This window comes from Osmia bicornis, chromosome 6, assembly GCF_907164935.1.
Source record: "Osmia bicornis bicornis chromosome 6, iOsmBic2.1, whole genome shotgun sequence".
NCBI lineage: Eukaryota > Metazoa > Arthropoda > Insecta > Hymenoptera > Megachilidae > Osmia > Osmia bicornis.
Genome location: NC_060221.1, coordinates 10,258,929 through 10,273,343, shown reverse-complemented (window position 1 = coordinate 10,273,343; position 14,415 = coordinate 10,258,929). Strand labels below are relative to the sequence as shown.

The window sequence follows — 14,415 nt, the reverse complement described above, 5'->3', positions numbered from 1 at the left end:
GATACGATATAAGTGTCATTCTGGAATTATATCAGACTAATGGGTAAATTGAAAACATTTTTTATTGCCACAGAATTAGATTTTAATATTATAATTAAAGGAGCTATTGATTGGATTTCTATCAGAAACTATAAGTTGACTCCTTGATTGTCAAAGTATTCAGAACTAGTTTTTCAATCTAATCTCTTAGTTTATTATTTTGAATATTGTATACCTATTTGTTTTTTAATTTTTTAGTTATTTAATTAAATTAAATTTATAATGTCGGTTATCAGTGACCTCCATGATAATATATTTTATAGTAAGTTTCTCATCTAAAGTAGGCTCTCGTTATATTGCCGCGTGAGAGATTTGAACTCTATTGAGATTTTCACCATTATAACCTACTAAAATAATACATTTCTATCTCCCCTACTCTCCCAAATAAAAGCTTGGGAGTTTAACAAATTTGTCACTCCTACAGCGTCGGTCGCGGCAATATAACGAGAGTCTACTGCATGAAATGATAAAGATTTAATTTATCTTTTCTGTTTAATATTGGCACTTAGAACCACAGTTTTAATTGTTTTTTTAAATTATAAATTAAAAAGTGAAATGTTTGGTTAAATCAATAAATATAATGTAAATAAAAAAAAGGAAATATTTGCATTTCATTTAATTTTAACTAGTGTTTTATGTAATATATGGTGCTACAAAAATTGTTGTTATAAATTTTTATGATTAATATAAATTAATATGACTTCTATATTTTGAAGAGTACACATTGCAGCAAATGTTTATTGCAAACTACAATTTCATGAAGCATCATTGGGGGTATGACTAAAACACGAAATGGAACTTGCAGGAGGGTTGAGAGATCAAAAGACCCCTCATTCTCATTATGGTCGTATATAAACGTCCATTAATAATGGTCCCGCTTTGCATACTTCTAACTCAATTTTTGAAATCAAATTACTACCGTGTTTCCTACTGGTTGAGGGAAACTGTTCTCTTTATTAGATTGCGTGTTTGTGTGATGTTGTTTGTTGTTTTGCATATTAATTTTTATAGAAAATTGTATAAATTCTATATATTTTAGTATATGATTCATGAATATTTATATAGTATTTGTTTAAGTTCATGTAACATATATTAATTATAATTATATAACAAATTTATTCAGAGCCTTTATCATTACTATTCTAAATTTGAATATTTTTTAATCAATATTTCTTAATACAGAAATATTTTTCAGTAGATTACGTATTGAAAGCGTAAAATATGTAATAGACGATAGTAATTTTGACATACCCTTAATAAAAAAAAGTCAAGGATTATACACAAATTATATTTAAGTTAATGCTATTTAATTTAAGAAAAATGGTTATACACTAGTAATCAAATCATGCTTCCCTAAGGAAGATGGCGATATAAAGGACCAGGAATACTAAATATCCTAATTTTGACGATATTAATATTAAAAGTAATTTAGAAAAAGAATAATATAATTTTCAATTTTCAAGTGATTTCAAAATTTAGTATATAAGTGAAAAATATGAATAATAAATATCATTTTTAATTTTCCTGCGTAAATGTTCATATGCGAGTGGTGGGAGACCACAGACCTATACACATACATGTATATCTATGTATAATATGTATATGGGGCCTCCTCCCCTACATCATCGTTTTCTCCGCAGATGTCTAAGGGGACGGTTGGGAGCCCGAACGTCGCCATTTTTTATGTTACTTACTGAAAATTTATAATAACACATTGTTGATATTTAGAGTTAATATTCTAAAAGCTAAGAGACTATACAGCTTAGCAGTAGGTTTTGGTAATAACTAATTTTGTATACCTTCACGTTTTTAATTATGCTACCAAGAAGTGCTTCATATTAAAGTTAATATTGATGTTTGGTACCCGAGGCTTTTAACTACTTTAGTTTTTGTAACTATTGTACTTTAGTTTTTGTAACGTATGTTCAATAATCAAAATTCTTTTGAACAAAATATTGAAAATAAAACAATAAAAAGAGAAAAATGAAGAAAGACAGAAGAAAATAAAGGTAGTGCTGTTCGATCATTAGGTGCACCTTCTCATCTCAAGCTTGACTGCTGATCCGCTTACCTCTTCGTGGTAGGAAAATAATTGCATCATTTCGAAATCTGTTTTAAGGATAAAATAATGAAAAACGCTTTTATCGCTTATCACTTTTCTTAGAATATCCAAAGTGTCAAAAATAAATAATTCTATAACTGCTTAATATTTTTATTTTTAAGCAATGAAGTTAATTTTAAAATTTATAAAACGAGTAAAATTTAAATAATCTTCGACATGAAATGGTTCTATAACGCTGTAAATATTCTGCTAATCGTGTGTCAAAACGTATATGGACTTGTCATTTATGTAAATGGACGTGTTATCGGCAGCCAAATGACTAAAACGTTCCTGGACATCCGCGTTAATTTGTTCAGAATGAGGTGAGTTTTTATTTCATTTCATCACGAACATATTTTACGCATATTCACAATTCAATTCGTATTTTCTATTACAAGAAGGTAATGTTTATTTTTTCTAAGTCGCATGGTTTATAGCATTTTTATATACTGAAACATATTTTAATAGGAATGCCGTTAAAACCATTATGTTCACTAACTAAGTATTAGAAACAAATTTCATTTAATTGCTATAACGAAATGGAGAAAAACAATATTTTTATACTAAAATTTCATTTTTTTTTCAGTGGGCTAGTAATTTCATTTGTGAAGAATGTGTTAATGCTTTAAGGTTTTTGTCAATATGGATTATTTTATTTAATTCATAGGCCAAAGTAATTAATTCCAAATTTTTGAATTATTAAAAATTTTGAATTTTTTTATTTTGTGAAGCTAATTGATTTGACAAACAACCGGTTTATTAATGAAATGAAATAAATAATCGATTTACAATTACACGATTTACACGACTTATTGGAGCGTTCTATTATAGGTATAAGGGTATAATTTTTTGATCTGGTTTTAAACGTTTGCGGGGGGTTGTTACGCTGCGTCTCGGTGTCACGAGTATTGATCTCTGTACAGCCACTGCGTGAATGGGCTATAACCATCTCACCGTGGATTCTGGGAAGACCCGTCTCTGTTGCTGTCGTGTTCCATAGGATCCTCTTCTTTGCTTTCCTTCCCTCAAAATACTGCAAAGTTCTTCATATTCACAAAGAGAAGGATGGAGAAATTTGGTTCTGCTTCACTTACGTTATGTTTCTCGTTTTCTCCTTGTTTGTTTTAAGATAGAGGTACTCCGTGCCATTTTTCTACTGGTTTTGCAAGGCAGAGTCAAATAGTCTACTGAAAGTCTGAGCCTCATACATAAGAATTTATTTTGAACACTTTCTTTTTTTAATAATATTTATACTAAATCAAAATCACTTCTTTAGCACTAGTTTTGAAGGTATGAGTGACGAAAATAATATATTTTTAAACATTGTCTAACTGGGGGATTCGATGAGCTTCCTCCTAGGTCGTTCTAGGATTAAAAAAGTATTTATTTATTTAAAAGTAGAATAACAGAGCTACTTTAATACATAATAAACTTTACGATATTAGTTTTTGTAATTTTTTGTCGAAAAATTTTTGTCCAGTTTTTACTAATCATTTTTGCATCACAATTTAGATGTTAAAAAAATTGAACTGGTTAAACATTTTTACTTCTTGTTTAAATTGAATACGAATCTTGTCGCCTGTCATAATGTAAAAAAGGAAATTCTAACGATTCTAAACAACAATTAAAAATGTTCAACCAGTTCAATTTTTTTATTGTGCAATGCCAACGGGGTGCCGAGCCGTTCGATCGCGACCTACGTCAAGCCCCGCTTTCGTAGCCGACGCTGCCGTCCCTGAGCCCGCGCGCTATACGTGCTCGGATTGGTCAGTGTGTTTCCTTAAGGGGTAACACCACTGTAACAGCTCGAAAAAAAGCGTTTTTTTGGCAATTTTTCTTGGATGGAAGGAAAGGTAATAGAATAATAATATTGGGGGCAGTTATTAAGCATATATTTAGGTATTAAAAAAAAAATTTTAATTGAGAAATATTAAAAAATGGCGGCACTGAAACCATTCTAGCAAGGCATGTTTAATTTTCAGCGCTCTGCGGCACGCAGTGTAGCTGGTGCAAATTTTAATCTAGGAGAAAGAAAAAAATATCACTTAATCTACATGCTTATAGCTAGTGAAATACGTAGGGGATTTTAAAAATATTGATTTTTGTGTGATTGGTGAGTATTTGAATAAAAAGCGTTCTACTTTCTCTAAAAACAGGATAATCATTTGTTAATAAGTAATGTTTAAATTAACTTATCAAAAATCTCGTACGTATTTCACTTCGAAATGTTATTTTAAAGATATTGTTAAAAATTCGAATGAAAAGAATGAAAATTGTTCGAGTTATGCTGCGTGTCGTTTTGAAAAATCGTGTTTCGAAAAAAACGCGTTTAAACTTTTGAAATGTGTTATAGACATGAAGAAATGAAAAATTCGACTGTTTTAAATTTTTTATCATTAATCTGCTATCCCAGGAACATAAAGCTGCCCTTTCATGTTTAAATATTCTTCCTCATTCTCTTTCCTCGAAGATTGTAAGGTAGAGCGTGCCTCTTTTGCCGCATCTGTCAAAGAGCGCTCGGCGTGGATGATCCACTTAGCGTTGGCTTCCAGACAAAAATTGTATGATTGGACACCAATATCCATCTCCAAAGCTTTCATAATTCGGAGAATGTTTGTCAATTAAAATTGCACACAGCAATATCAGTCGCTATCTTCAAGACTTTTTTGTCGCTTGAATAAGATTATGGAACCAAATTCCAAACGGTAGCATTAAAGCTTTCGTTGCTATTTTCTAAAGACATCCATTGTGTATTAGAGAAGTTAGAAATCAAAAGGTACGACATTAGGTTGTATCTTCCCAACAGGGATTAATTTGACACCGGTAGTCGTTTCGAAGCAGTTCGACGTGCTTGGGAAAGAGCTCGAAATTTCAAGGAAACAAATTTCTTTCAGGTAATAACGCTTTTGCCCCATATTCTAGAAGGTTCAAAGCATCTTTTAAGTCAATAAAAAAAAAGTCGATTTTTCGAAAAATTTACAGTGGTGTTACCCCTTAATAATTCAAAAACGAAGCTTCAAATGACTTTTTTGCAAAGGAAAAAGTTGTTCAGAATCACCTTAACTACCACCCCTTCACGAGACCAACGCATGTTCTGGGAAACTCTGTATATGAAAATTAACAAAAATTCTTCTGTCGGACACTTTACTTTATTGACAAAGATAGAATTATACTAGTGGCGCAACCGTAATTCTCTTAAAGGGGATACTAAACTATTTTCAAACCTTATTAGTGTCGTGATAATATTAAGTTTAATTTTTTTCATTTGCAGTTACTTCCGACAATGGTTTCCTAAATTTTCCAAAATATTAAAAGAAAAAGGTTTTTAATTTTTTAATAGGAGATTTGATCCTTTTGACTCTCCCCTTAGTTGTGCTCCTGTATTATACTTTTTTTCCCCCCCCCCCACCACCGCCACAAAACAAGTCAGAATTTCACATGTAACTTGCAACATATTTCTGATAACTGAGAGCAAATGAAGTGCTTCTGCCGCATCGAAAAAATTGATATATAACTTTTGGAAGAAAGTAGAACCACTGTTACTACTAAAATTCATTTAAAATTCATTTGACTATAAGTCCCATTTGAAGTTGGAAAGGGAGACCTATAACGTCGTATGAAGTAGTGCAGAATATTACATGTTTTTCATTTGTGCCCAGTGCAATAGCAACGTGACAGTGAATAAAAATGTTTATTTTGTTGAAAGAATCGGTCCCTTTTGGACTACGTAGTGAAATTCTGTGAAAAGTGATGGTGACCGTGTGGTTGAGTGAGTTCAATGATCCCGTTTGTAGATCAGCTGTACTTCGTAACGTATTTCCTTCTTAAATGTTCAGGATCGGCACAATGACCCAGTGACAGTAAACCATTTTCTTTTCAGCTGGATCATTTACAGACGAATTGGTACATTTCATTTAAATTCAAATCTTTTTTTATTATTTGCAAATTTATTTTGATTTCCAAAACGTGTATACGTTTTCCTCATTTTTTTTCAAAAGTGTCTACCAAGTATTTTTTTAAACTACTATCGTACAACAAATAAAAATGTTGGATCAATTCGATTTATTCATTCTACATGAGCAACGAATCATTACTTTATTCGTTGTTCATGAGCAACCAATAAGTCAATACTATTATTCCTTTCTTTTTTTTATTCATTATTCAATACAACTTTTGTCCAACGAATCCTATTATACCGACGTGGTGCTGATGCATTCGATCACGATTACGGTTTGAACGCAGAAGATACCCAACACTTTCGTGGTTCGGCCCGCACTAAAGGTGCGCGATGATTGGCCAGTGTTTTTCGTTAATAACTCGGAAACGAAACCTTAACCAACATTTTGGCAAAGGAAAAAGTTGTTTAGAATGACCTCAGCAATCATCCCTCCACGGGTCCTACTCCAGTTCTGGGACACCTTGTATACGTATAGGAGTATGTTTATCACGCGCGTGGGTGTAAACCAGGTCTGTCTAATTGCTATATTGTTCACGATATACAGGGTGTCCCAGATCGAAGCCGATACTCGGGAGGTCATTCTGAGCAAAAAATGTTATATATGTACACCATAGGTCAATTTGTCTTCGTTTTTGCGATTATGAAAGGAAAGTAGTATGAATCACAGATACATAACTTTTGAGGACATAATCATTTATTCGCAATTATGTTTTACAGAATAAGCAATAAACATCGCTGCATAAAGAGGTCCGCATTGACACGTGCCAGCGGGGACCTACCCGGGCTGAGTCGACTCTGTGTGTCTTCATGGTGCGGTCAAGGGGTTCATTGTCGCCAGTTCCTTTGTGTCCGGTTGCGAGAGAATCATCCTGTAGAAGCGAAAGAGCCATTGCTACCATTCTTACCGCTTCAGACTTCCCCCACCATCCAGTAGTGTCAGTAGTGGGGCAACGGTTTCTCGCAGCATGAGTAGATGCACAGCCGACTCTAGTAGTACTAGCCATGCTGAGCAACGTTGCAACACCGCTCACGTGACAATTGGGAGTCCTATTTTCAAAAACAGAGTCCTGTGCTCGGAATTGTAATTAACGTTTTTTTAATTAAAAGCTGTAGTAATATACACTATTTTGTATTAATTATGTATAAACAATACATATACGGTGCAACTATGGCAAGTAGAAGTGATGTGGTAGTATAAAATTGTTACAAATGTGATATATATTTTGTGTACTCTCGAAGTAGTTTGGTGTTGTGAAGCATGATATTTGAAATATTTACAGTAGTTTCAAGAAAATTTAGGTATGAAGGAAAATGAAACCATCTTTGGATCAAATTGAAACATTTAAGAATTGATAAACGTGTATATAAGTTAATAAAAACCTTGAAACAAACGAAATTATTGGAACGAAACCAAAGAGGTTATGTGAAGTCCAGAAAGTAGTCGGGAGTCTGACGACGTTGATTGGCTGGGAGTCTGGGAGTCCGGGAGGCAGATAGAATAGGGTAGGTGTTGATATATTCAGACCGGACTCCCGCGGTGTTGCCATTTTTACTTCAGCACGGTTAGTATAGGGTGATTCTCTCGCTACGCAAGATAAAAGCTGTGCCGCACAATGGAACCCCTGCTGTTCCGTTTCTTGTCTTCGTCTCAGCCATAAACACACACAGAGCAGTCTTGGGTCCGGCGATATGGCCCCTGGGTCTCTTTACCCGCAAAACCAGCAGGGTTCGATTGTGCGGCACGGCTTTTGTCTTGCGTAGCGGTAGAATCACACTGTACTAGAGTCGGCTGTGGTAGATGCTATACAGGGTGATCCTTTCGCTACGCTACCCAAAGGAAGTGCCGCCACAATAGAATCTAGAAGTCGACATCCCATTTCTGTCATCGCTTACTTGACCCCTGCAGCGAAGACGGCTGTGTGCGTGAAAATGTGTGTAATGAGCAGAAGAGTCCCATTTAAGCGCTGCGGAAAACAGAATATTTTCTTAACACATTTTCACGCACACAGCCGTCTTCGCTGCAGGGGCCACCTCGGTCAAGTAAGCGATGACAGAAATGGGATGTCGACTACCACATTCCTGGCGACACTTCCACAAGTTTGGCGTCACTTCCTTTGGGTAGCGTAGCGAGAGGATCACCCTGTACATGGTGATTTTCTCGCAGCCGGACACAGAGGAATTGGCGACAATGAACCTCTTAACCGTAACATGAAGAGGTCCGTACACACACAGAGTTGTCTCGGCCCGGGTAGGTCCCCGCTGGGATGTGACAATGCGGACCTCTTCATTGTGCGGTCAAATGGGTTCATTGTCGCTAGTGTTTCTTTGTGTCCGACTGTGAGAAAATCACCCTGTATGTATGTACCTGCTAGGACTAGGAATACGCATCAAATATTGGAAGAGTCGGGAAACCAACTGGAAGAGTGGGCGGAACCGAGCGCGAGTTTCGTGGTAGGGGAAAGAGCCACGAGTGGCCCGCGGGCCGCAGGTTAGACAAGTCTGGTGTAAACGCTCATGCGGGAATATTTGAATTAAAATTTATTCACTATTTATATTTCTCACTTATATACTAAATTTTGTATTATTTAATAATTAAAAATTATATTATTTTTCTGCTAAATTATTTTTAATAATTACATCGACAAAATTAAGGTTTTCAGAATTCTAGCTTCTCCTATACCACCGCTTTATCTATTGCATTTATATATATATGCACTTATATATAATTCCTTTATCTATTGCATTTATTTATTTTTTTGTACCTGTCTTTGTTTGCTTTACATCTGTTTTACTCGACATGAAGATTACAATTACTTCATTAAATTTTTGTCTTGACTGTGATACCATTTTTTATTTTCTTTATTCTGTTTTATATTTTCTTCTTCTTTTCTTGCTCCACTATTTTATTTTCGGTTTTGGTTTTGGTCTTATTTCATTTTAATTGATTTTTCCTTTTTGTTCTTTCTCGTCTTTATTTGGCACTGAAACTCCGTTATGTACTTTCTCCCTTGGCTCTGACTTTGCTCTTACCCTATTTCCCTAATTCCGTTCTTTGAATTCATTATATTTCCTTTTTCTAATTCATTTAATTTCTTAATTTCTACTTCCCGTAACGTAATTATTTTAATTCTGAGCTTCTCTTGTACTTTTACTTCGTTGTTATTTTAGCTTTCTTTCACAAGTAACAATAAGACTACTTCTTTGACTAATTTTTCAGATACTTACAGTACTCTATAGAAATATACCTGTGGCTTGGTACAAGAAATCCCAATGTCAATATTTTTGCAAAAATGAGTTAAAACTGGCACTGTGTTTGTATATCCTTTATAAAAACGACAATTGCTAATTTTATCTAGAAATGACTATAATGGCACTTGTATATGTTAACATCACAATTTTTCATAGAATAAAATTATTTAAGAAACATTTTTTGTAAGAAGTATAAAAACAGCATAAGTTTTAATTATTTCTTTTTGTATTAGAAAAGAAATTTGAAACTTCACAAACTTCTCTGTCAGAAATTAATTAAACATGAATTTTTTAGCATTTGAACTTTATAAATATTAATATTGGTATTTCTTGCACCAAGCCACAAATATAATCACCCGATCATCTTTAGGTGGATCTAAAAAAACATTCCCATGTTTTTTGAGATGCAGTTTCAACTAAAATAGAAAAAAAGAAATAACGTGTATTTACTACGCGATAAACTTTCTTTAACAATACATTCTGGTATCCAGGGTACAGGACCGGCTTAAGATTCCTGGGGTCCGAGGCTATCAAACATTCGAGAGTCCCCTTGGTTGATAAACTTAGTTCAAAAATCGAAATTTCTTTTAAATAAAATAAAACAACATTTACGTTAGTTGTAAAGAAAATAGGTAACCGTAAAAAAGAAACTTTATTCAATATTTGTTGACATGGTAAATGGAAAACTTATAATGGGGTCCATTTCAAAGTGGGGCCGGGGGCTGCAGCCGTCCTTAGACCTCCCCTTAATCCGGCGCTGCCAGGACGCAGAACAGGGGAGGGAATGGCGCCAGAGTGTTAATCTATTTCACTCTGTATAATCTGCTTGGTCCGCGGAGAGGTGCATCAAAATGCAGTAAAGAAAGTAACTTAACACGTGCAAAATGTCGAATATTATTAGAATGTATAAAAAAAGTCAATAATTGTATGTGCCTGAAAAGTTAAGTAAAAAATACAGCCGTAGAATGTTAGGTATCAAAGTTAAAAATATGTGACAGCAGGCTTCAAAGTGTTAATTTATCGATTAATTTATAAAAACATTAATTGAAGATGTAAGATAACGTGTTTCCTCAGTGTGCAATTCTAGAATTCACGATTTGATAATCAATGTAATTTTTATTTCCTCTACCTATCTTTTCTCAAAAATCATTCGTCGGTAATTACATCTGTCGTTTGAAGTGAGGTCACTTCGAGTGTCGACGAGTTTGTCTTTCGCGTCGCTCTTTTTCAGAAGGTAGTCCTTTCCATTTTCCTTTTCTCTCTTATCATCCTTCCCCTTTGAAAGGACCCTTGCCTACACGATACCGCACTTAAGCCAAAGCACATTAGCATATTTGCTGGGACCTCAATTTTGCTATCCGACCCCTATTTCCAGATAACGAACTTCAGCTCGTTCAACTAAAATTAGTTTATAACGAAAACTTTCTCTTAGAAATTCGTAAACGGCGAGATTTTTATATTCATCACATTTATACTTATCACATCGTGGTGAATTTTAATATTCTTGTTTAAAACTTGTGTTACTGACAGTTTGAAAATAAAGTAATAAGGAATTAGAAGATTTTTAGATTGTTACATATCAAATGGTTCATTTCGAAATATAAAATGTCTAACACGGTTTAATGACATAAAAGTACCATAAAATGGCATATCAATTTAATAAATGTGCTATATCAATTTAAAGTGAAAAGTTTAATGAAAATAAATATTGTGTCATTAAATTTGAAATCTTCGCACGGCGAACCATGGAAAGAGATCCAATTTTAATTTAATCTTGTATTTCATATTATTTTCATCTTCTGAATCATGAACTGTAATAATTTCACCGAAATAAATGTAATAATATTTATAATTATAAGTACTATATTATAATTGCCATAATCATAACTACAATTATAATTGTAATAACAACTATAATAATTATAACAAATTTTTGATTACCACAATTTTGAATTCTCACAAAGTTTAATTTACAAGTCTTGATATTTTGAAATTAGAATTCATAAATTTTGAATATTAATTAATTAAACTACTATTTAAAGATTTATACAATTTTTTATTGTTGAAATGTAGATTCATAGAATACTTTAAATTTATGTCATAATTAAAATAAACAGATTATAGAATTTTATTATACATGCAGTATAGAATTTTTAATTTCTTTCACTTCAATTTTCAATCATTCTTATTAAAGACTGATTACGGTTGGAAAGTTAATTAATTAAGAAACTGATTGCTATCTGTTGGGTCCCGAATGGTAGGAAGAGATCCGAACTGGACTCTACTGAGTCCACTACTCTTGTAGTGGCGGTCTACGCATCTTCTACCGGTATCGGTGCGATACTTCTCCAGAGATCTCCAGATGGCTCCGGGAGAGCTGTGTACCACATGTTTCAGAGTCTCACCGACGCCCAGCGAAACTACTCACAGCTCGAGAAGGAGGCCTTCGCTCTAGTTTCGGCGGTTGAGCGCTTCCACAAAATTTGTATGGGGTAGAAAGTTCATTCTACAAACGGATCACAAACCCCTAGTGGCGCTGCTTCAGACTGAGAACACAAAAGGCCTCAAACCTACAACGGAAGCTCGCCTAAAGAGATGGGCCTTAAGACTGCTGGGGTACGATTTCCAGATTGAGTATGTTCGCACTCAAGAGATCGATCAGGCCGATGCGCTGTCGCGCCTCATTGAGAAATTCCGCCGAGACAATGCAGCCGAGTTACAGGTCGCCAACGTCTGCGCAGTGGATTCGGAGTTGCTTCAAATTCGCAACCTCACCATCCATCACTTCGGAAAACAACTTCGTCGTAATTTGAGGACTGCCACGGCGGAAGACCCCTTGCTCAAGACGGTGTTCGAAGCGATTCGAGGTAACAAATGGAACACTTCAACGAATCCTGAAGCCTTTCAGGCTACACGCCGAAGACCTGAGCATTGTCGACGACACACTGTTGCTGGGCGACAGAGTCGTCATTCCGGAGAAATTGCAGCCTGCAATTCCCTCCGCCCTACATCAGGAGGATGAAGCAACTCGCTCGAGAGTTCGTTTTTTGGCCAAAGATGTTGGAAGACATCGAGCACCTTGAGTACGTCCTTGCGAGGCTTGCGCCCTGGTACAAAAGATGCCTAGGAAGGTACCTCTAGAGCCTTGGCCTGCCCCTGCGAAGTCTATGGAGCGCGTACATATAGACTACGCAGGACCAATCAATGGACAGTACATCCTCGTCTTCGTGGACGCCTTCTCGAAGTTCCTGGACGTGGCGATAACTCCGACCATCTAGGCGAGTCGCACGGTCGACCTGTGCCGTGAGATCTTCGCTCGATATGGATCCCCGGAAATCCTTGTCTCGGACCATGGAACACAATTCACTTCTCAACTCTTCAAATCGTTCTGCGAAGAGGCACATTGTACCCATCTGATGTCCCCGGTCAACCATCCGCAATCCAACGGCTAGGTGGAAAGAATGGTGGACGCAATAAAGAGAGCTATCGCGAAGGATCCCTCAAATTGGAGAAAACAGCTGTTCAATTTCCTATATAGTTACCGCTATACTCCTTGCTCGGCAACTGATAACGGAAAGTCGCCGGCAGAAATATTTGTTGGCCGACGAATCAATTCACCGTTTACAAAGTTGTTTCCCAGGTCTCAATCAGACGTGCTCAACCCGGATCACTCCAGACAGTTGGACATGCAGTCGCAGTTCAACCAACACCACGGGGCACGAGCGAGGCAACTTTCAGTGGGAGACCGCGTTGTAGTCCTTACCCAAGCAAAAAAAACGCGAGCCGGGTAAAGTATCCAAAAGGGTTTCCCAAACTCGTTACTCTGTTTGTCTGGACAGTGGAAGGGAAATCGAACGCCATATCAACCACATCTGGAGGGGTGGTGATTCCGACCAGGAACCAACAACCTCCACTTCCACGGAGGAACTGGCAGCGGGAGACGATTGGACATTTTTCACCAATGAACCGCCTAACAGCCAGGTTGGGCCTGACGTCAATACTCCGGAGATCGGGATTCCGGAGGAGGAGGAGCTTACAACACCCCTGGCGCATAGTACTCCGGAGAAGTCTACAACACCAGAGATCGGGATTCCGAAGGAGTCTACAACACCCTTGGCGCCTGCCAGACCCGTCCGCCTGCGGACTGCACCACGACGTTTGGAGTTGGACCCAACGGCCAAATCATACGCATATTGGTAACCCTTTCTCGAGAAGGGAGATGTTGGGTGTGAACTACGTCATATCCTTGTTCAATCTAAATATATCTAACGTTTCATGACTGTGAGTTGTTAATTCGGATCTCTTCCTACCATTCGGGACCCAACACTATCGTAACATTTACTGAAGAAGAATTATTATAAATTACGTTGATTAAAGGTGTTGGTTCTTGAATCAAATGCTAAAGGGTAGTTTGTTTCAATCAGGGCGCTTTAACAACATAAATTCAATTCTCCTTGATTTAAATGGACTGTCAACTTCGTTAGGCTTTGCGTTTACTAATTATGTAATGCCATAATTGAAACAAGGCAGTGTCATAATGAATAAGCCAAAGTACTTAACTGCGGTACTAGTAAGTTTAATGAAACAATACATTGGACATTAAAACTGTGATAGAACTTTACTTCTTACTTTATATAAAACTTTTTTTAACGTTTAAATAGGTATACGAATATACGAATAACGTTTAAATATAAAAATTTGAAACACCTCATGAACAGTTTCCTTTTATATTATACCTCAGTGGCGCAACGACCGTAATTAATTATTGGATTGGGTAAGTAAAAAATGTATGAGTGTACCTCATTAGAATCATGAAAATATTCAGCTTAATTTTTTTATTTTCAAGAAAAGAAAGGTTTTTAATTTATTAATGGGTAGTCGCCTGACCCTTCTACCCCCCCCCCCCCCCCCCCCCCATTGCTGCACCCTAACATTTTTTACACAGAATCAATCATTTGTTCTACAGAATCAATTTGTGTAAAAAACATTTACTCCTCGTTAAAACAAAATAAGTAAAATATTTCAAATTTCTGTAGAAAATATTTCACTTTCGAATTTAAAATAATTT

General features: G+C 35.8%; 1 protein-coding gene across 1 annotated transcript; it reads left to right on the top strand.

The window, feature by feature from the left end:
• Positions 1-12,808: 12,808 nt before the first annotated feature.
• LOC114877535 lies at positions 12,809-13,547 on the top strand. Its single transcript, XM_029190215.2, has 2 exons — positions 12,809-13,134; positions 13,187-13,547. The coding sequence occupies exons 1-2, from the start codon at positions 12,809-12,811 to the stop codon at positions 13,545-13,547; spliced, it is 687 nt and encodes a 228-aa protein (XP_029046048.2).
• Positions 13,548-14,415: the final 868 nt, after the last annotated feature.

Excerpts from the sequence above, each read along its gene's own strand:
- LOC114877535 (XM_029190215.2), top strand. The coding sequence starts at position 12,809 with ATGGTGGACGCAATAAAGAGAGCTATCGCGAAGGATCCCTCAAATTGG. Across the intron at positions 13,135-13,186 it reads GCAAAAAAAACGCGAGCCGG|TGGAAGGGAAATCGAACGCC; the intron begins GTAAAGTATCCA and ends TTGTCTGGACAG.